Consider the following 22,133-nt stretch of genomic DNA (forward strand, 5'->3'; position numbering starts at 1 on the left):
CCTGTAAAAGGTGCCAGTTGGCAGGGCTGGAAGCTGAAAGAATTCATCTTATCTCCAGAGCAGGTCTGCTAGTGACAGGACAAGGTTTGCCAACGAGTTGCCTTGCCAACTTGCTATAGGCTTGAGTTAAATTCACCTCCATCTACCTGCTGAGGGACAAGAAGGTAACTTTGTCTTTGTGGCCTGGTCAGAAAGGAGGAAATCTCTTGCTAGACCCTGACAAGGGGGGGTGCAGCAGCTGTGGGGAGTTTATGTGATGTGGCTGTGGGTGCTGGATGGAGACTCACTCCCATATTGTAAAATGGAAAGCCGTGCACAGCCAGCTTAGAAAGATGGAAACCTTCACGCAACCATGGGCCACGTTCCAACACAGGAAATGCCCTGCCGGGTTATGCCAAGGGAGACCCACCAGCAGTGGCACCCTGAGCCCAGGGGTGCAATGGATAACAGCTCCTCTGAAGGCCATCAGAGCCATCAGAGAGAGAGCTGACCTGGAGTGGGCCCAATACCTTCTTCGTGTCCTACTGATTTAGTTTGGGTTGACTTCAGCAGCTCTCTGTTGGAAAGAAAAGTCAGGGAAAGGTGTCTCTCAGTGACTGCTGTGTATTGGGTTGAAGGGAAGAGAAAGAATGTAATGGTGCTTTGTTTTTTCTGATGTAAAAATGAGACTTTTTGCTACCAAACAGCAGTGCTGAGAGTAATCTGTCATGGACCTGCTGATTTTTTTCTTCTTTGTGGGAAAAGATCTTCCATCTAGCTTTGTAGGGTTTGGGCTACAGTAAGGACAGATTGTAATGTTCCTTCTATATAGTGGGTGGGAGGGGAAGGTCCCTGGTGGTTGTGTACACAAAAATAAGTTTAATTTCTGATGCTCAGTTTAGAGGAAACAGCACATTGTATCATGTTCTTGTTTTAAATGTATGTTTGCTTTTAAATCTGAGTTTCAGCCAAGTGTGCTAATTCAGAAGGGTCTTTCAGTTTTTCTAATGCTTCTAATGTTACCACTCTTTGCAGCTGACTTTGGAGTGTCTGCCAAAAACATGAAAACCTTGCAGAAGCGAGATTCCTTCATTGGAACCCCTTACTGGTGGGTGACCTACTTTGTAAGAAATCCAATGTTCATAAGGAGCTGTGGGACCCCTTCACTTTTCTGAAAATCAGCCTCCTTTAGAGACGTGGATCTGCTAGTATTTGGGATCTACTCAGCCATGCTGCCTTACTGAGCACAGGTGGGAGGATTTTACCGAGGAGTCTGGGCCGGCCTTCCCGTGTGCAAGGGTTTCCCTTGTCCGGAGGGAGCAGTAAGGAGCATCAGCGCAGCGGTCATGGTGCCCCGAGCCAGCCGAGAGGCTGCAGTTCTTGAAACTTGAGGAACGCGGGACACACATGTGCTTGCGTGTGTGCTCTCACTGCTCCCCCTTCCCCGGGTGGCCGCCTGTGCTTTGAAGCAGCTCCAGGCACATGAGAACAACTCCTCGCTGCAGAAATGTAATCTCTAAATCATCCAACTTGCTGAGGGAACAGATTCGACGAGTATTAATTTATTGTCTGAAGCAACGTCCATGCCAGATGTCAATGGCCTGAGGGTTTTCACAGGCTGTCTCAGCTGGTCAGAGGAAGAGGGAGGAGGTTGGACCATTCCCTTAAGAAAAGATGCTGCTTCTTCCTAAACCTGGAGCTAGGAAGAAAGGCCATTTTTGTGCCATGCTGCAGATTATTTAAAGTATTTAATCATTGTCGCAAGGCTCACATGCATGGCAATGGCTGTGGTGTAATCCCTCACTATCCCTGCTTCTTGCTCTGCTCCTTGCAGGATGGCCCCAGAGGTGGTGATGTGCGAGACCATGAAAGACACTCCTTATGATTACAAAGCTGACATCTGGTCCCTGGGAATTACGCTGATCGAAATGGCCCAGATCGAGCCGCCCCATCATGAGCTCAACCCCATGAGAGTCCTGCTGAAGATTGCCAAGTCTGACCCTCCCACGCTCAGCAGCCCTTCCAAATGGTAAGGTGGAGCCTGCTAGCGCCCACATACGGACAGGTGGCCTGGTCCTGGGTTCCAGGGAAGATGCACGCTGTGATTTGCACTGTGGGCTGGAAGGACTCCTGCTGGGGGTAAACCTGGGCAGCAAAGCCAGGAATCAGTATCTCTCCGAAATATATGGTATTTGAGGAGAGAAAACTAGTCCTTTATAACCGGATTGTTCAATTTGACATCCTGATATAGAATTCTAGTTGTATTTTAGGTCCAGTTGTGTGTTAGGGCCCCAAGAGCACTGTTGTCTACAGGCAGACTGTTCAGCTGAGGGGAGCTGATGGAGCAGAAGCTGCCTGGGGCCATGTCTGTGCTATTGGTGTCAGGACAGCATGAGGGTAGCTGCCGTCATGCTCTGCAGGGCTGGGCACCTGTAGCCCTGAAGTGAGGGCAATCCCCTGACCATTTTCAGGGTAAGGAGAAGCATCTCATTCTTGTATGAAAGGCATATTTCCCTCTGAACCCGGAGAAGACCAAGAGAGAGAATTCCAGAATTCCTTTTCTGGAGTTTGGAAGGCTGCTATAGCATTTAAAACAATCCAGTCCGTTCACTTTCTCCTTTTTTTTTCCTATCATGACTAAACCCACTGTATAATAGGCAGTAGCAAATTACTGGGAGAGACCTGGAGCCACAAGTGTGTTTGCAGGGGCTCCAGTTAGCAGGCAGGAGTCCTGGACAACTGAGCCTGCTGCAAATCTCCCCCCCCCACACCCCCCCAAGCAGAGTGGGATGCCTCCTCCAGAGCTGCGAAGGAGCCAGAAGGAGATCTGGGAAGCACTTGGTACCCAGGAGCTGCTCTGGGCAGGCTGATGGTGCCCTCGCATGGGCTTCCTGGTTTCTTCACAGCTCTCCTTTCACCCCAGTGACCAAGGTATAAGGACAGGTCCTGGAGCATCCTTGTCCAGCGCGGCTCCACCAACGGGCTCGCTCTGTGAAGACGGTGGTTGGCACCCTCTTCCCATCTCTCTAGCCTCGGCTGCATGGCACAGTGGCTGGCACTCGGTCCTGCCATCACCATTAAGGGAAATTCTAGTCCCTCAGTTGGCCAAATCACTGATTCTTCTACAAATAATCATAGTAATCGACCGCTGCCTTTCCCATGTTGGGAGTGAAAGGGGTGATTGTGACCGGACACAAACTGGGAGACAGCTTGCGAAGAGAGCAAGCAGGCCTGCATGGAGTTTGAGGCTTTTTCCTCTTCTGAGCTTCTCGCCAATGTGTGTTTAAAGGTCCCTGGAGTTCAGAGACTTCCTGAAGACTGCCCTGGACAAGAACCCGGAAACCCGGCCAAGCGCAGCGCAGCTGCTGGAGGTAGGGACCAGCACCAGCCCGGGCTGGATCCGTGGCTTTTATCTGTATCTTCACAGGTCTTTAGGTGTCTGAATGAACCACCCGTGTTTGTACATCCTGGTTCTCTCTCTCTCTCTCTCTTTTTTTTTTTAATTTATTGATCAGCCCCAGGCTGGCTTCAGATCATTTTGTTCTTGCTTGGAAAGTGCTCAGTACTTTTCAGCCACTAAAATGCTCCAATGAGGAATAGTGATGTTTTCCCGATTGGAGCCAACTGCAGAGCTCCTATTGACATCAGCTGGAATAGAAATGGGTTCCCATTTCCTAAAAATGCCCATGTGGCAGTCAGCTTGCATTATGCCAGGTTTAAATTCAACCCTTTTCCTTTCCTTCCATCCTGTCCCCTTCAAAAATAGCAATAAAAACCTGGAAAATGATTTTTTCTGCTGATTACAAATGCTCTGGTAAATCTGCAGTGCTGGCACGTTTTCATGCTTCATGTCCTGCACATTGGTCAGTCGGGCATCTTGTCTGACTTGGCTTAGCACGTGCTGGGCCTCACTAATCGGCTTCTGATCTGGAAAGCAGATCTGTCCCAGATGTGCTTGAGGTAGGCAGGAGAGGAGCGCTGCGGCTTGCAGTTGTCATGCCGAGGAGTTCAAGGAGGGTGTGTGTTTACCTGAGTCAACAAGAGGAAGTGTACAATATAGTCTGCAAACGAGAGGGACTCCCCGGCCTCGCGATGAAACTTTACACAAACACACTGCTGTGTGCGCTGAGGGATTCGAGCCCAGTTTCAATTAAACCTCCCCCCGGCTCTGTTTGCGCACTTGCTTCCTGCAGAATCTGCTCTTCCCTCGGCTGCAGGAGGCTCCCTGCGGATTCGGGAGACCTGAACCCCAGGCCCCAGCCCTCCCGTGTCAAGGAGAGGACATCTTTAATAGATGGCTTCGGCAGCGAGAGCCCCTTGTTTAAATGCAGCTGTTGCTGTTCTTGGGTGGATGTTGACATAAAGCAGCCTTGCAGCGCTTTGAACATCTGTGCGCAGAGCTGGCGCTTAACCTCAGCATCCGTTTCTTTTTCTCTTGTCTATGCGCTGCAGAAAGCTGTAAATTCATTTATGGGGTTACGCCTGGAAACACTGGTAGGAACCATGTCCCTGGGTCTTTACAGCTGTTTCTAAGCAAGAAAGGCTCCTTGCCCGCCCTGGTGATGCCAGCCCTGCAGTTCCCGTCCACTTGCTCCAGCGCAGCCTTGCGCGGCCCCTTCGTTGCCTTCCTAACATGTGCGTGTCACGCTTGGCTTTCCAGCATCCCTTCGTCAGCAAGGTCACCAGCAACCGGGCCCTGCGCGAGCTGGTGGCAGAGGCGAAGGCTGAGGTGATGGAAGAAATCGAAGACAGCCGGGAGGAAGCGGAGGAGGACGACTCGTCGGAGTCCGCCTCTGTGAGCGCTTCGCCCTCCTCCCCAGCCCTGCGCCGGGGAGGTCGCGCGCTTTATTTTGCGGGGCGGCGGGTTCGTGGCACGGAGTGCGGCCGCTGTGCGGGAAGGAGCCCAGCGCTTTCCTTGCCTCTAAAAGGCTGATTAATAATGATTTCCACACTGCCCCCCACGACTGCCCTGGGGAGAAGGCTGCCACCACGTTAGGTCCCGTCAGGTGGACAGGAAAGCGGTTTCTCGGTCAGGGAGGGACTGTTTTCCCGTGGCCGCCAAGGGCACGGTGAAACAATGGTGCTGGCTAGTGGCCAAGCTTCCCTTTCGTAGGGGAGACTCGCGAAAATCTGCTGCTGTGGGCAAGAACTGGGGGGGTTGCTGAAGGATGGAGAGCCTGGGTTTTCTGCAGCTGCTGGCTGCCTCCCCACCCCGTCTGTGCGGGCAGTGCCGTCGGCGTGGGGTTCGTGGGTGACCGGCGGCTGGGCTGATGGCCCCGTTATCAGTTTGTTCCCAGCCGCCGCGGTGTTGCTGAAAGGACGTGCATGTGTGTGGGGAAGGAAGGCAGGCGGAAGGGGAGGTGCTGCTGTCTTGAGAGAGGTCACCCTTGCGAAGGGAAATAGCCAGTTCTGATCTAGACCAGGACCTAAAATAGGCTGACTGACCTGGTGACCCAGGAGTACATGGGATCTCTGTGGGAAGAGCTCTGAATGCTCTGGCACGGGGATGCGTGGAGCATGGAGCCCGTGCTTCCCAATTCCACAAAAGGGTAGGAAATGCCACCCCCTTTCCTGGCCTCAGAAAGAAACAATGACTGGACCTAAAAAAAAGCTGAAAAATAGGGCCTGGAGCAGGCTTGAGAAGTTGGAGTGGAAGCAAACGCTGGGTGGCCATGGCACGGCAGTGAGGGCACTGCCAACTCTAGGACAAAGCCTGGCAAACTGCCTGCGCCGGGTCTCCTGGAAGGGACACGGGGCTGCCTGGGCAGCTCTGCTGGCAGAGACACCAGGACTTCCCTGACCCGTGGCAAAGGACAGTGATTAGCCCATGCTACTGTTAGCCAAGAGAAAAGGGGTTCAATATGGAAAATTCAAGGTTGTCTCTGAAGAATTTGTGGTTCTCAGAGTTTCCTCTTTGTTTCCAATAATGTCCACAGCCCTTAGGACCACGTACCTGGAGAAAGATATAAATATCCCAGGACGGATGTCTCAAAGAGACAATTTCCTCCTAGTAACTCTTTGGCTGTGGGCGGCTTCACTCTGAGGCATGAAGACTTAGGGCCCTTGCAGTTGTGTTAAAGTGATGGCGAGAGTTCAGCAGGAGTCATGTAGGTTGTATGTGCCCCTTGCCCAAGAGAAAATGGCCATGACACTTGCCTTTGTTTGGGCCCGTGTTTCTGGGTCTGCTTGCACCTGGGTTTCTTCTTCCCCACCTGTGACCCCCCCTTCCTGCTTTCTGTGCAAAACCCAACCTCTTCCCTTCTGTGTCCTTTCAGCCCCCCGGTAAGCACAAGCGGGATCCCTCTGAAGCGAGTCAGCTGAGCTTCGATGGGGAAAAACCTCCAGACTGTTCCTCATCCGTGATAGTTAACGGGCCTGTGGAGACTGGAAAGGAGAATACAGATGGACAGAGCAATAAACTGAAGGGACATGAAGGGATAAGCAGTGACAACAAAAAACTGGAGAGCAACCACTCCACAAAAGCTATCACCAGCAATGCTGCCACTGGCACAGAAGGTGGGGAAGTCACCTCCGGCACCCAAGGCAAGCAGAGTAACTCAACCAAAGCGAATAAGCAGCCAGAGACAGCCAGCAAAGAGCAGAAAAATATCAGGGACCAACCAGAGAGCAGCCACTTGGAAAACTTCACGGAGGATAAACTTGCCAATGGGAGCTTGGATTCCCCGGCTCCATTTTCCAGCAACCAGTGCAAAAGGGATTCAGATTCTGGCAGCACTTCTGCTTCAGAAAGCATGGACCTCACCATCTCACTGTCTGCTGACCTGTCCCTCAACAGAGAGAGTGGCTCGCTCTCTCTGAAGGTGAGAGTGGTGGGAAGAGGGTGTAGAGATGGAAGTGGGGCAAACCCCTTATTAAAAAGTGTTGTTTTTTTCTTTTTGGCTAAGTATATTATCCCCCAAATTAAGATCCCTTCCTTGGGAGGCTGTGCACATGCACACACTGGCAATAGCCCATTAGACTCTCTCCTGGGAAAGCAGCGTGCTTCTCCTCTAAGATTTTTAATCTAGATACTGTTGGTCTTTGACTATAGGAGGCAAAAATGAGTTGGCCCTAGTCTGCCATGTTTCTGTAAATCCAGGTGTCCTGGGGAGTGGATAAAGTAGGAGAGCACGCAGAGGCTAGATAAGGATGGATGGTCCAGGAATCTGGCTTTTAATATCTGAGCGTGATGCTGAAGCACCCAGGTGCCATTCCATAGGGAGTGCTGTTCAGTGGGATAGCCAGAGAGGCTTGCCACAGAGCCCTTCATTCCAGCTTCCAGGCTGCAAATAACCATAGAGTCAGAAAGGAGGGGGGAATCCCATCTCCAGGCAAAGCCTTCAATGGTTTGTTTTCATTTTCTCTGGGATACTGGTCCCAGCTGAGTGTGGAGGTAGGCTAGGCTGAGCTCAGGACAGCTAGGCTGCCTGCAGCAGCACGGCACAGCACACAACGCGAGGTTGAGCTGTGCCACGGGCATGTGGCATGTCCTTGAAGGCAGGAGAAGCACTCAGGGGAGCTGCTGCAGGTACGCGTGTCCTCTGCTGTCCCAGGCCACGGAAATCTAATGAAAATTCAACACTGCAGTTAATTTGGGTCTCTGACAAACCTGAAGTAACTGTGCTGCTGACCTGGCTTTTGCAGTCATATGCAGGCTGAGCAAGCTCAGATGTGGAAATCCAAAATGTAATTTCCTAAATTTTATACGTTGTCAATCACTCTACTGCTCTTGCTTAAAACACTTTGTTCAAGGAGACAGTTTATTTGGGCTGGTGCACTTTTTGATTTTTCCAACCTGCCATACTCTGGCCTGGTTTGCGTCAGCAGTGACTTGCACTAAGACCTCCCAGGCTTCTTGGCCTTTTTTAAGGCTTTCTGGAGACTGGGAATGCTTGTGAGCCTGAGCACACCAGGTCAGCATGGCTTTGATTGAAGAGGCAAAATAACTGGAATGATATTTGCTGAGCTTCAGATGAAGTAATGTGTGTGACTTGAAGGGGCAGAGATTTGTGTTGCACAAGATCTTTATCTGATTGCCTGCATGAGTGAGAGTTTCCCGGCATATAAACATGCCCAAATACCATTCTCAGCAAAACATTCTCACCTCCTCTCTCCTGCTGTGAGCATGATAGCTGGCCTCCCCGCCAGGAGCCTACAGTTAATGTGGCTCTGCTAATGGGGGAGGTGTGATGCTCTGATGCTCTTATATAGCAATTCAGCCCTCTTCACTACCTTTCCTGTGATACACAGTCTCCATAGAGGTCAGCCAGAGATGCATATGATGTCATATATGTAATTGCTCTCCCTGATGGATCCCCTAGAAGGGAAAATGAGTTGTCTGGGCTTTTACTAGGATTAAGTCTTGAAAAGAGATGATGGTGTTAGATTAGTTTGCTTTGTCTCTAGCCAAAAAGACGCTCAGAACAAACTAAATCACATCTCTCTGAGCAAGGCTTTCCTTTAAAGCTGTTCTCCAGGAGCGCTGCTGTTGGAGCACCATTGGGAAGACGCCCTTCCGACTCTTGTTTTGCACCATGAGATTTGAGTGTGTGGGGAGGTACCGGGCTGTGCTGCTTCCTCCCGCCTAGCCACAATACAAGGGGCAGGTCAGACTCCAGGCAAATGCTAATCCTCACAGTATTCCCATAAGACTGGAAACCACGGTCCCTATCATGGGACAGATGGAGGGAATGTCAATGGGACAACAGAGACACTTCAGTTGACATGATTTGCCCAGGTCTGAGGCTGGGGATGAGTGTCTGAGCTAGACCTCCGCGGGAGCTCCCAGCCCACCACCAGTGTCCCTGGTCCATGTCAGGCTGTGCTGCTCTGATTGCAGGCAGCTCTGGGTCTCTCTTGGTCAGGCTGCACTGAATATTTTGATCTACCTTTCACAACAGAAGCAAGAAACCACACACACACATTGCTTTGGACAAAGTCTAGGCACGTACTTCTGGTCTTTCTGCCCAGATCAGAGAGTTGTGCCCCAGCATTTCTGAATCACTTAATTCCTCTTGAGGCTAAATTCCTCTTCTTCCCAGCTGCTGGGGTAGCTCCATGCTGGGATGTTTTGCGATTTCCAAGGGCTCCTGTTTACAGTTGCAGGAAAAAGCTGTGCTTATTTATTTACTTTGTATACTGAAAAGATGCAGGAGGGACCTGGGAATGAGGGTTTTCTTACTGCCTTCTCCCCCTTATCCACACAGAGCATCGCACAGGCTCCTGGGCACAGGCTTAGCTTCATGGAGTCAAACTCCCCTTCCAAGTGATACTGCCCCTGCTCTCCCCTTGCTCGCGTTTTCCCTGTACAGGGTGCCAGGCATGTTGCCGCAAGAGAAGGGACAGCAAAGAGTTAAACCATTTCTGATATGAGCATTAACTGTTAAATGCTTTTTATTACATGCTAAACTGCAAAGTTAAGGTAACTTTTTTATTACCAGGCTCCTTTTCCATTTGCTTGTAATTTAGTCAAAAGAAAGATTAAAGAAGGTTTCAGCAAAAAGCTTCCGGGTCTTTTCTTTTTTTTCTTAGAAAGATTAAGGATAAGAAATGTACAGGTGAGTTTGGGAGGCTGCAGCTGGCAGAGAAAACAATCAGAAATAGGATGCAGGCGGGAGGGACAGATAGGGTTTTGGATAGGTAAACCAGACTTTCTCAGATACAGCTTACTGGTTGTTCAGGAGATCCTGATTTTGAGCATCTGGCTTGAATTTCTGATGCCTGATCTGCACGGTACTGAGCGTTCACAGCTTCAGCTAAAACCCTTGAGAGCTGGAGGAGACATGCTATGATGTACACTGCAAAATGTGCTCAAAGTGGGCACACAAAGTCAGTGTCCCGAGTGACCTGTTTCTCACAGTCAGTTTGCTGTGTTTGGAGTATAATTTATCTCACAGAAGTGTCAGGAAAATACATTTACTCATGTTCAGGAGAGGATCCTGACCCTCTACCAAGGGATAACAGAAAAGGCCAGGAGAAAATGAATAATTCTAGTTGTAGATCTAAGTTTGAATAGCCTCGTGAATAAGATAGGGAGCCACGTGCTCAGCAGCAGAGGAAGAGCCCTGCAGCACGGCTCGGGGCCCGCGCGCCATCCCGACTGCCGGCACGCCGCCAGCGTGAGCTCACGTAGTTAGGGCCTGAGTCACCGCGCCAAACGGGCACTGCAGGCGGCTCGTATTGGCATTTTCTCATTTCTCAAAGGTAGGGTTTTTAGCCTGCTGCTTGAATGCAGTTTGGGGCAATGAGGGCCTTAGTGACCTAAGCTAGTCTCGTGCCAAACTTCTCGCACCTGTTTCGCTGTGTTGGTTTAACCATGAATGTACTAGTATGTTGTTCCACAGTTAGCAAGTTGCTTGCCCTCAGGGTTTCTCTGGCTCATTGCAGCAAGCTCTTCGGGGGCTCGCTAAGCTTGGGGCTTTTTGGGCTCATGGGAAGCTCTTATGACATCTTCTCTGTAACGGTGATGATAGTAAAAGCAAGAGAAGAGCAAGAGGACTCTGGGGAGCGCTTGCCCATTCCACTGCTGTGCTTTCCCTGTAGGACTGTGTGATTTGAATCATTTATATCCTTACTTTTTTGCCAAAGAAATTAACTGCCTGGGCCCAGTCCTGCAGCCAGGCTCTGTATGTCAATCCGAGAGGAATGCACGCTAGCTGTGGTGTTGCTGAGAGAGAACACTGCTCCTGGCAGTTGTCTCTACCTACCCTAGTGAAAGTGAGCCTGGCTCTGCTTTGCGGAGGTCACTGAGGGGCTTGGAGCTGCTTGTGATTAGCTAAGTACTGTAATGAGAGCCAGAGGGACATACGTTCCGTGCCTTTAGGCAAGTTTGGCTTGTTTCCACGCAGCTCTGTCTGGAATTGCGAGCCTGACGGAGAGGCCTTGCCTGCCTTGGATCTGCAGGTGTGCTGGGAGAGACCTGAGGGTCAGATGGCCCCGGAGGTTTAAAGGGAAACATTGCAAACTCCATGTTTTGTGGATTCCTAGGCACTGCAATTCAGTGAGGTCCCAGTGTCCTCCATCAGTCTCCACTTCAGTTAGACAAAGCAGGGAAGGGTCCTCGGTGTGACAGGTTGTCTCTCTTCCAAATCATGTTTCTGGAGGGTGGAAATCACAATATACTGCATCATGATAGTAAACAAAGAATGTATGGTTTGAACTGGAATTCCAAATCTGCTGATGATTTTTGCTTGATGCAGTTTCCTTGCTTATGTTCTTTATTAGCAACAGCATGAAAGTTGCTCTGAGACTTTCAGCTATAGCGTCCTGCACGGTAAGCCAGGGAGCCAACTTCACGGCCTCTCTCTTTCTTCCCCTGCTGAATATCAGGATTCTCGGATGCAGAAGAAGACGCTGAAGAGGACTCGGAAGTTCGTGGTGGATGGAGTAGAAGTGAGCGTCACCACCTCAAAGATCATCAGTGAGGATGAGAAGAAAGATGAAGAGATGAGATTTCTCAGGCAAGTTGGTCACCAGGACAGAGGGGAGCGCGTGGTGGCTAGCTGGGACAGAGTTTTTTTCTCCACAAGCAAACTCAGGAGCAACCAGAATTGTCTTCCATTGTCTGCCTTCTCTGTGAAACGTGGTAACCATGGTCCAGCTCAGACAGGATAACTGTCCTACATGAGCATCACTTTCTTCAGCCTTTTCTTGGCCGCATTTGTGCCAAGCACGGGGCTCTCTGTAGCACATAGGCTGAGCTCTCCATACATGGGAATGAGGGATGCATCTCAGGGATAAGATGCGGCAAGGCTCTGATAAGGGAAGCTTGTGCTGGCTTGCTCTATCCTGAGCCTGCTCTGGGAATGATCAAATGTGTGTCTCCAGGGCTGTGGATGCATTAGCTCAATGGAAATAAGCACAGAAAACTTCTCAAGATGTTTGTATTCCTTTTGTTCTTGCATCTCCTCCTTCGTTAACAAAAAGACCCAGGGGGTTGTAAACTCTTTGAACGCCACTTAATATTCACGGGCATATCCTCCCCACTTAAACCTTTATGATTCCATTACAGATTTTTTAGCCTTCAAACCTCAGTAAACCTTTATCAGGGAGAGAAAGGACTGTTTCTAGCTCCATTACTATTTGTAGCAACAGTGAAATGAAGAGGCCCATTAAAGAATTAAAATACAAATTGTTTGGCTTGGTTCTCTGTCCCAGGCTTCATTTGTGCTGCTCTGAAGGACTCCCTGAGAATATAATCTGTCCCAAGCACAGTATGTCACCATAGCAGCCTCATTTCTAGTCTCTAATGGAGAGCATATGCAGTAGCTCATTAGCTACTTCTCGTGAGAAGCACATATAACCCAGATGTACCTGGGGAGCATATGTCTTAGCATGCAGGGAATTCACAGCCGGGGCGCTCTCCTCTGGTCCTCTTGCAGGTGTGGTTGCATCCCTGAAAACAGTCTCTTCCTTTTAATAGTCTGCCTCCTCCTGTGATCTACAAGGTGGAAGAAGGCACAGAGAGGCTTGGGTTGAAAAGCATCAAGTCCCTGAACATCTTTCAGAAGTGGTTATTCTGCTGGGGCTAGCTAGCAGGCATAATGAACTTTCCTGCCATATTGTTTTGCACTTAAGGGTCTTATTTCTGGCTTTTTGGAACACACCAAGGTATTGATTTGAAGGTGGGATTACAAGCGAGCATGTCATACTGGGCCAATTGATTTAATGGGGCTAGAGTTTGTTTTGATGAAAGAAATCACTCTAAAGTGATTTTCCCAATAGGGCTCCCAGAGAGAGTTGTACTGAAGTGTGTAACACTAATGCACAGCAGCAGAGGTCACAGCAGGGATTCTGCATAGGAAAATTGCTGCTGCTTTCCCTCTCGAGTGGCACATCAGTGACTTACAGCTCAGTCAGGCATAGACTTGCCAAACGGGCTCAGACACTGGGCAGAGACTCCCTTTTACTGGATGTAAAGCTGCATGAATACATGAGAGGAGTGATGCATGCATAAGTCAAAATTTGGAAAAATTGCCCTTTTTGCCATCCAATTATGAGCAAGAATGAATGCTGAGCATGGGGGCCAGGCCAGGGCAAAGCTAGCTTGGTTTGAGCTGTGTTTTGAAGACCAGTATGCACTAGACTGGACAGCAGGACAGGTGTCTTCAATCTCAGCCAGGAGAGTATTGCCTGTAGCATCACCTTGGGAGTTTTCTCAAGGTTTGCTTGAGAGGTTGTAAATAGCAATAGGCTTACCTGCAAAAATTGACAGTTGGCCAACAGTTAATGCAATTAACATCTGGTGTCACAGAGCCCGAGAGCACATCAGTCAGTAGGCATTCACCTTCTGCCTGTGCTCAAGGCAAGAGCAGCAGAGTGCTAAGGGATGGCCATGCAATTTTCATTTACTGCTGTAGTGCTCTGGTTATCGATTCTGCCATCTCTGCTCAGGCACGTAGCTCTGAACTTGTCTGACTGTGCATTTCTCTCTCCCCCTCCTTTTTAACTCTCTGTAGGCGCCAGGAGTTGCGGGAGCTGCGTCTCCTTCAGAAAGAGGAGCACCGAAACCAGGCCCAGCTCAACAGCAAGCACCAGCTGCAGCTGGAGCAAATGCTCAGGCGCTTTGAGCAAGAATTGACGGTACATGGGCAGGGGAAGGGAAAGCTCCTGAATAGCAGCTGGTTTGACTCCTCCTCTGCAGATACCCTGCAAACCCTCTCACAAGACAATGCTATCTGGGTTGCAGCAATCCTGGGACATCATGTCCACAGTGAGCTGAGAAACCCCTCTGGGACTTGAGGGACTGGATGCATTTGTCGAAGACAGAGCCTTTTGTGGGCATTAAGCACGTGCAGCCTGCAGTGTAGGAAGCACTAATGGCCATTGCCCAGGAGGGTGTAGCAGGGGAAGGAGTGCTCTGGACTTTCCCTTTTTAATGCTTTTTCCTTATATGTCTGAGGCTACTGTGAGAAACAGACTGTAGTGCTGTTGTATTTCACAGGAAAAGGCCCTTTAAATAAGAAAGCAGTGTGGCCAGGGTGTGGGAGCAGAAAAACTGGAAAGTCTTTGGGCATAAATTGAATAAAGATCAACAGGGTTTAAGTACTTAGTCATTCTTTGGGGAGCTTATGTTGAAGTAAAATAATTCTGTAGGGAAGTCACTTTAAAACTTTCATGAGCCATCTTTTAAATACCTCTTTCTTAATTCACCTAGCATGTACGTTTGGTAACCCCATCTTCTCCTGGCAGGGTGAGAGAAGCATTGTTCAATTGCTGTGTTCTCTTACATTTCTGAAGTCTTGACATGACACATCTGTGAATTCCCATCCTAGCAAGTCACTTCTTATTTGTAAGAGTTGTTCACAGCACTGTGCAGTGTGCAAAACCCTTGAATGTGCTTCCTGGACCATTTCCCTGTGGCACTTAGCAATCTGCCCCCATTAACACTGGTGTGCTCTGCCTCTGCTGCTTGAGAAGAGAGAGAGATTGGATGCAAAGGGGCTGTTGGAGTGCAGTGCTCTCAGACTTGCAAGACTGCATCTGCAGAGCTTGAAAAGTTGTGCTTGAGCACTGTGTGCTAATATTTTCCCAGAGCAACGGGTCCCAGTGGGATGTTGCAGATCAGGACTCAAGCAAGGAAAGAGGGTTGCAATGCATCAACATGAGAATTTGAATGTTTCCTGCTCCTGCTAGAAGTAGTTCTGCCCTGTATGCTTCATGTGTCATCTCTGGAAATTTCTCTTGCCTGTAAAGAGGCTCAGTTCATGCAGGGATCCCACTTTTTTTTTTTTTTTCTTTTTATCATTTGGAGGAAACTAAAGCACAGAGGAGAACAAGGCTGACCCATGTTTCCTTCCCATACAGGCAAAGAAGAAATTCTATGACACTGAACTGGAGAACCTTGAACGTCAGCAGAAGCAGCAGATTGAGAAGATGGAACAAGATCACTCACTGCGCCGGCGAGAGGAGGCAAAGCGCATTCGCATGGAGCAGGAACGTGACCATGCCAAATTTCTGGAGCAACTGAAGCAGATGAAGAAGGAGGTAAACATGGGAAAGGGATGGAGGAAAGATGGTTTCCTGCATCTGTTTCTTCCAGGAAAGCATCAGTATTTCTCTACAGTAGATCTTGAGAGGAAAGTGTTTGCTGGTGTTTTAGCAGGAAGCTCTTGCTTTCATTTGATATTTTTGAATGATTTCTGAGGTCCAACTGTTTGGGGACATTATATGGGGTTGTTCTTGGCCTAAAATTACCTGCTGATAAATCTCCTTTCCCTCTCCTAAAGGTCAAGAATGAGGTTGAAAAACTGCCGCGGCAACAGCGGAAAGGAAACATGAAGGTGAAGATGGACGATTTTTCCCAAAAGAAGCAAACCATGGTAAGGCTGAGAGAGGACTGCTCCAACTCAAAGATTGGGAGGGATGTGGGAGACAGAAGCATGCATCATCTTGACCTCCCTCCTTTAGGGATTGGCAGATGTTAAAATTTCACCAGAGAGAGGGCTCAAGATGCTACTGCTGTTTTCTTCCAGGAACAGGAGTTTTTGGCCAAGCAGAAAGACGATCTGGAGTTGGCCATGAAGAACATAACAGCTCAGAACAAAAAAGAGATTTGTGACAAGGAACGTGAGTGCCTGAACAAAAAGCAGCAGCTCATGAGAGGTGGGTAGCAAAGGCTGAGGAGGAAGAAAGCAAATGCTGTAGCAATAGGTTTATCCAATGTTGCCTCTTCCCACACAACAGATGCTCTGACAGAGTTGCAAGCTGGCAGGACAGGATTTAGAAAAACATCCTTGCCAGATCCTGTCTAAATGTTTAACAATAATAATACTTAGCACTTTAATCTTCAAAGTGCTTTACAAATATGAACCAATTAGGCTTCATAATTGCAATAAATGATTCTCCGATATGGTTTGCAACCAATTTCTCTTGGAAAACAGGTGGTGAATGATCACCCCTTGCATCTGCTGTGCTGCTCCTGCGTGTAGGGCTTGCTCACGCTTGGGACGCTGCGTGTGACCAAGCCAGGATGCCAGGGAGGGTTTTCTCCTGACTCTTCTGCCTTGCTCAGATCGGGAGGCCTGCATGTGGGATCTTGAAGAGCATCAGCAGCAGGAGAAACACCAGCTTGTCAAGCAGCAGCTGAAGGACCAGTACTTCCTCCAGAGGCATGAGTTGCTCCGGAAGCATGAGAAGGTGAAGAGTCAGCTCCTTCCTCCCCCGGTGCTGTGTGCTGATGGGCACGGTGTGGCTCAGCACACCCTGCGTGTCCCTGAAGGGGATTTTTCACTTCCAGGCTTTAAATGGAGGGCGGGTTAGGAGTTGAGGGATTTGGTCATTCTTAATGAAAAGGGACAAGAATAATGCTCAGGTCAGCCTACTTGCTTGGGATGTATATTCTGTACTGTGTACATATAACTTGCAAGAAGCAACTGTTAACTTTGGGGGCTTTTCTGGAAACTTGTTCAGTATGTGGGATTAGGGATTCCCACAGCAGCAAGTGAAGACTGGCAGATCTCACAGTCGTTTCTGCTTCCTTTCAACCCTCTTCTCCTCTGCGTTTGCAGCATGTTCATTAGCTGCCCTCACTTCTTGTTCTCCTCTGTCCCCTGGGAGATGTCTGTCTCCAGCTACCTCCGTGCAACTCCCAAGTCTTGTGCCTGTGTGGAGAGCTCTCCAGCTCCCTTCGGTCTCCTCAGCAACTCCCCTGTTGGCCTGACTTGTCTCTTCTCCTCTGATGATTTTTCTTATGCTCTTGCAGGAGAGGGAACAAATGCAGCGATACAACCAGCGCATGATAGAGCAGCTGAAAATTCGGCAGCAGCAGGAGAAAGCCCGACTCCCCAAAATCCAGAGGAGCGAAGGGAAGACACGCATGGCCATGTACAAGAAGAGCCTTCATATCCACTCCAGCGGGAGTGCAGCTGAGCAGCGGGAGAAGATAAAACAGGTCAGATTCTGCAAAGGGCATCAGGTTTGAGGCTCGGCTTGAGGGTAAAGTATTTCACTGTCCCGCTGGCAGAATGGGGGTTAGAGAGGAAAAGGCAATGGTTCCGAAATGTCTAATGCAGTGCAGGGAGTTAGGGCTCTCTGCTTTTGTGGCATCAGGTGTAGTTTTCAGTGCTGCTCCCCATGTGAGTAGCGTTGGGAAGCATCTCGCCCCCCCTTTTTTTTAACTCCCTTTAGATAATATTGTGAGATAGTCTCTTAACCAGCCTCAGAGATCAGAGCACCAAAGTTAATTTAAGTACCTGCTTTTTTCTGTTCCAGTTTGCTCAGCAGGAAGAGAAGAGGCAAAAGGCAGAGCGGCTGCACCAGCAGCAGAAGCATGAGACACAGATGAAGGACATGCTTGCGCAGTGCGAGAGCAACACGAACGAGCTCCAGCAGCTGCAGGTAACCTTGCATCGTGGTCCGACCTTTCGCAGCTGCCGACGTGCTGTTTCTGCACCAGTGCAGGGAGCACATCTGATCCCCTAAATGGCCTGTACAAAGGGGGCCTGGACATTGCAAGAAGTGTGGCTGCAGAGGATTGCCAGTGAACTAGAACTGATGTCCTCCTGCTCTTCCTTTAGAGGCTTTTGTGGCTATGTCTAAATGTGCCCTGGAGCTCAGAGCTCTGAATGCCTCTGGCTGATGCAAGTCCTGTTTGAGCACAGGGTTTACAGTCCCTGGTCCGGTATATTTAATGGGTGTTTTATCATGTGATCTGTATTTAGAATGAAAAGTGTCACCTCTTGATTGAACATGAAACCCAGAAGCTAAAATCCCTGGATGAGAACCACAACCAGCACATGAAGGAGTGGCGGGACATGCTGAGGCCACGGAAAAAGGTAATGCCTCCTCTGTGTGAGCAGGGTGTCCTGCTCAGCTGGTTGGGAGGGACAGTGTCCGTAGCTCCAGTATAATCACAAATACGTCTCTTGTGTGTGTTCCTTTTTGCTTAAGGCTCTGGAGGATGAGCTGAACCAAAAGAAGCGTGAGCAGGAGATGTTCTTCAAGCTGAGCGAGGAGGCAGATGGACCAACCCCAGCATCCCCAACCAAACATGCCAAGTTTGTCCCATTCAGCTCTGCAGAAAGCTTGTAACACCAGCTGGCAGACCACCAGCTGGTACTTGCTCTGTCCTCCTTGGCTGCAGGTGGGCAACCTGGACTTGGAAGACCCTCTCGGCAGCCTCTTCTCAGAGCAGCACCATCCTGTCCCCTCGCTCTGTCTGGGATAAATGCAGCCTCTGTCTTACACTGTGGGACGCTGACTGGAAGTTTTGGTGGCTTTTCCAGGGGCTGGTCTGCTCAGCAGAGCTCCACACTGGGAAGCCTGGGAGGGACCGGATCTGTGATCTTCCTTGCACTGTTGGCTGAATTTGAATGCGTCACCTTTTATGTTGAGCCTGGTGCTCACTGGGCTTGTCAGCTCTGACTGAAGCAATAACAGCTCTGAACAGGAGAAATGGGCAGTAGCTCTTATATTCTGTCCAGTGGTTATTAACCTCTCTTCACTGTGGCTGCTTGTCCTCCCGGTCCTCTGTGTCAGGGTAAATGACTTGTCTGTGGCAAAGCAGCTTTGGCATTGTCTTAAGCTAACCTTGGCCTCATGGACCCCCAACACTTGCCTTAGAAGAGTTATTGTTACCTACTGTGGCTCTTCTTTGCTCAAGGGAGACACAATGGTTTGGATTTTTTTTTCTTTTGAGGCAAGAGGGTTGTGTTTTTTCTTTCCCCTTCCTCCCAGTATAGACCGTGAAGGAAGGGGACTGGCTGGGCTTGCTTTAGAAGATGCCTCTCCTTCTTTGTTTGCCTTGATTGCTGGCACACCAGTCCCTCTGGCGCCTACCTAACACTATCTGATGACAGTCTGGAGTACGGCACTGAAGACTCAGGCCCTCAGACTCACAGCCAGCAACATGCAAGTCATAACTGAACTGCTCAGCTGGCTGCGGGCTTTTGTGTATTAATGAAGTGTGTGTGTATGCGCAGAGGGAGAAGCTTGTAACGGTGTCCAGTTCTGCGGTGACACAGTAAGGTGTCAGTCAAAGTTATGTGCCTTCTAGTCAGGGCAAGTGAGAGAGAGAGAAGGATTTTATTTCCAGATCTCTTGCAGTCACACGCACTTGCTTGAGCTTTGCTAAGTGCCATATATGCATGGACCATGTAGGTCAGCCAGCCTGGCCACCTTGCTGTCAGGGTTACAGGCTGCAAAGCGTGGTTTGAAAGGAATTAATGAGTCTTGAAGTAAGCGATGCTAGGGAAGAGGAAAGACAGTTCACACTGGCTTGTTACTCTCAGCATGACTTTTTTCCACTGATGTCTTATCTCCTTATGATGTGCCACAGTCTGTCTCAGATGATTCTCCTCGCTTTCTGCTTGTGGCAGAGGAACAGTGGCACGTCCAGCTCTATGTCCTTCTTTCTGCTTCATGGGATGTGGTCCGGCCCAAGCCACTGCTTGGCTGAGCTTCTGGGTAGGACCCAGAGCACTGTCCTGGAGTAGGGGACAGTGACCTCACTGGGCAGCAGCCCCTTCTCTACACAACTGCAGTGATCAAAAGGTATATGGTAGTACTTAGGTTTTTCTCTTTCTGTTGATCTCTGGACTACATTGGTTGTTTTATGCCTGCTTCCCTAGCAAGAAAAAAAAAAAGGCTGTCTCTACTGAAAAAAATGATATCTTAAAATTGCATGTGTTGATTCAGGGCCACAATGGTATTTCAGGAAAAGGTGTATGAGGTGTATTGGACTGTATTGGTAAGTATTGGTACTTAGCCCAAGGGGTTGGCTTCCAAGGTCTTTAACACCTCTTTATCTCAGGCATGCATTTACTACCTATTTAGAGTTCATAATACATATCTACAAGCTTCATGCAAACTAGCGGGACCGTATCCATTTGGGCCATCCCAAGTTTCTTCTGAATCCACACCATTAATGTCTTTATTAATAAACACAGGCAGCCTAGATAGTGATCAAAGGGCTGGGACCCTTTGCAAGCAGACTGCAGAGGGGCTTTTCAGTAACTAGCCTGCATTCCTAGACAGATCACCTGTCCCGTCTCCAAAAGCATCAGCTGTACCTTTTGGACATGATGACAGTGCCAGGCTGGGAGCTGATGTGCGAATGAATAAATGCAGAGCGTTGTTTCTGAACAGGAATGTGTTGGTCTGAGCTTTCTAATAGCATTAGAAATGTGCGGTGGCAGCCCCAGGGATTTAGTTCCCAGTCCCATGGGTGTCATTTTGGAGCTACGGTATGAAATGGTTGTCACAGAAATCAGAACCTGGCACCTGTCATGTGCGATCTGCAGAAGGACGTCTCACAGCATACTGTTCATAACATACCTCGCCTAGCTGAAACGTTCATAGCCTCTCCGAATGCCCTCTTGAAGCAGCCCAGTGAGAGTCAGCTCTCTGGATATTGTGCGGCCCTGAGGATGGAGGCCATTTCTGGGGGCTTTTAAAGAGCTGATGTGATCTCCCCCCATTGTAAACTGGTTGTCCCTTCCTCCAGTTGAGCTTATTTGCAGCCTGGAACCAGCAACGTAAGTTCCCCTTTTGCTAATAAAGGGTGGGAATGGTTTTGTCCCCTGCCATTTGCCCCTTCTCTGTCCCTTTGCCAGGCGTGCCGTGGCTCTGCGCACCGTACCCCCCTCCCAGAGGAGGGCAGGGGAGCACATCTTGCGATGGTAATGTTTACAAGGTGGTTATTTTTCCCCCTTTAAAAAGGGATGTTTTGTTGTTTGCTGTTCAGAAGTAACCACGAATAAACCCAATTTATTTTTGAGGGGGGAAGTGATGCCTTTTTTTTTTTTTTTAATACGGCTTTGAATAAAAGGTTTTTTAATATTTTGTAAAGCGTCTTCAGTGGGGCACCACTGTGATGTAAAGAGCAATCTAATAAAGTAACAGATTAAGAAACACGGGCACGTGTCTGATTTCCTGCGTGATCCCTGGCGACGGCCTCAGACCAGCACGGTTTTGCTTTTCAGGTCTGGTTTTTGCTGAGTTAGAGCTCTCCAGAGCCCGTTCTGGGATATGAACCTTGCAAGGCTGAACTTCCAGTTCTTTAAATATAGCTAGTTGCTTCAGAAACGCTTCTGGTGCGAGCTGCAGCTCAGCAGTAATAACGTTTTTGCTACAGAGCTGAAACTTTGGGAGAGCTGTGCGGAGCAGTAGTTCCCGGTCTGGCTTTGCTGTGTGTTAAAATAGACCGTGGGTGACGCTGCTTGGCGGAGAGGGAGCATTGCAGCCCAGCCAGGCCTGAACCTCTGCCCGTATGGGCGTGTGGTGTCTGAAGAGCAAAACCACTTACGCGTGGGTTTTTTTGTCTTTTTGCTTAGCTTCTCTGGCTTTAACGGAAGACGTAGACATGTCCCTCGGCTCCCATGTTTCGTCGGGACAAGGAGGTCCTAGGGCTGCCCCCTGTCTCCTCACCGCTAGGCCATGCTGCCCTTGCCGAGGGGCGCTTGGACTCTGGGGACAGATTAGGGGGCCAAGACCCAAACTGCATCTTTCACTGTGTCGGGGCCAGGGGGACATCTCTGTGGCTTCCCTGCTGCTCACCCCTGGCCTGCTCAGAAAAGCTCCCACCACCTCTGACCAACTGCAGAGCCTGCGTACTCTTCGTTTTCCACTTGAAGATTTTATTTGAAGGTTTAGTTAAGATTTCTTTTATGCAGATGCCTTGCACCAAGTGGGGCACATGCTGGTCCAGTGCCCTTTTGGTGGAGTTGGTGTGGTCTTGCCGTTGTTTTTGGAAGGCTGCTCCGCAGCCTGCCACCTTCCACCCTGAATTCAGCGTCGGAAATGGCCTTGTGACCCTGTGGCCATTGAACAAAATCCCAGGCTGTGAGCTCAGACGTGAGGTGGTGAAAGCGGCAGGGAGCTGTGGCCACAGGCAGAGCTGGCAGTGCTGGGTGCAAGCTGAGGTGGGCTACGGTGCAAAGAGTGCAACGGTGCCGGGCAGAACAGGGCACATCCAACCGGCCGGGAAAGCAGATGTGCGCACGCTGCTTTAAATAGGCAGCACCACAGTGAGAGAAGGGCAAGAGCAAAGCGTGAAACCACCTGTCTCCTTGCTCCATGAGATGGTAAGAAAGAAAGAAGCTGTGGACATATATCCAGCAATCTCCTACGATTGCTGGTACCAGGACTGCACAGTGTCTTGGGACACACTGGTCAGAAACAGCCTCACTCAGTGTATCCCAGTGTAAAAGTGGAGG

The 22,133-nt window shown here is 49.5% G+C and overlaps 1 protein-coding gene across 3 annotated transcripts in view; it reads left to right on the forward strand.

Annotated features, from left to right (window-relative positions):
- STK10 (serine/threonine kinase 10) overlaps positions 1-20,831 on the forward strand; it is a 56,473-nt gene extending 35,642 nt beyond the window's left edge. For all 3 annotated transcript variants that reach the window (XM_026063130.1, XM_026063131.1, XM_026063132.1), the window contains 15 exons: positions 1,015-1,087; positions 1,814-2,008; positions 3,269-3,350; positions 4,640-4,774; positions 6,255-6,800; positions 11,308-11,438; positions 13,437-13,560; positions 14,785-14,964; positions 15,207-15,299; positions 15,453-15,582; positions 15,992-16,116; positions 16,682-16,870; positions 17,191-17,316; positions 17,640-17,753; positions 17,869-20,831. In XM_026063130.1, the coding sequence (XP_025918915.1) occupies positions 1,015-1,087; positions 1,814-2,008; positions 3,269-3,350; positions 4,640-4,774; positions 6,255-6,800; positions 11,308-11,438; positions 13,437-13,560; positions 14,785-14,964; positions 15,207-15,299; positions 15,453-15,582; positions 15,992-16,116; positions 16,682-16,870; positions 17,191-17,316; positions 17,640-17,753; positions 17,869-18,009 (2,384 nt within the window). In that variant the 3' untranslated portion in view covers positions 18,010-20,831. The remainder of the gene's footprint in view (positions 1-1,014; positions 1,088-1,813; positions 2,009-3,268; positions 3,351-4,639; positions 4,775-6,254; positions 6,801-11,307; positions 11,439-13,436; positions 13,561-14,784; positions 14,965-15,206; positions 15,300-15,452; positions 15,583-15,991; positions 16,117-16,681; positions 16,871-17,190; positions 17,317-17,639; positions 17,754-17,868) is intronic.
- The last annotated feature ends 1,302 nt before the right edge of the window (positions 20,832-22,133 follow it).

The sequence above is a fragment of the Apteryx rowi genome, unplaced genomic scaffold (genome assembly GCF_003343035.1).
Source record: "Apteryx rowi isolate R43461 unplaced genomic scaffold, aptRow1 scaffold_2, whole genome shotgun sequence".
Classification (NCBI taxonomy): Eukaryota; Metazoa; Chordata; class Aves; order Apterygiformes; family Apterygidae; genus Apteryx; species Apteryx rowi.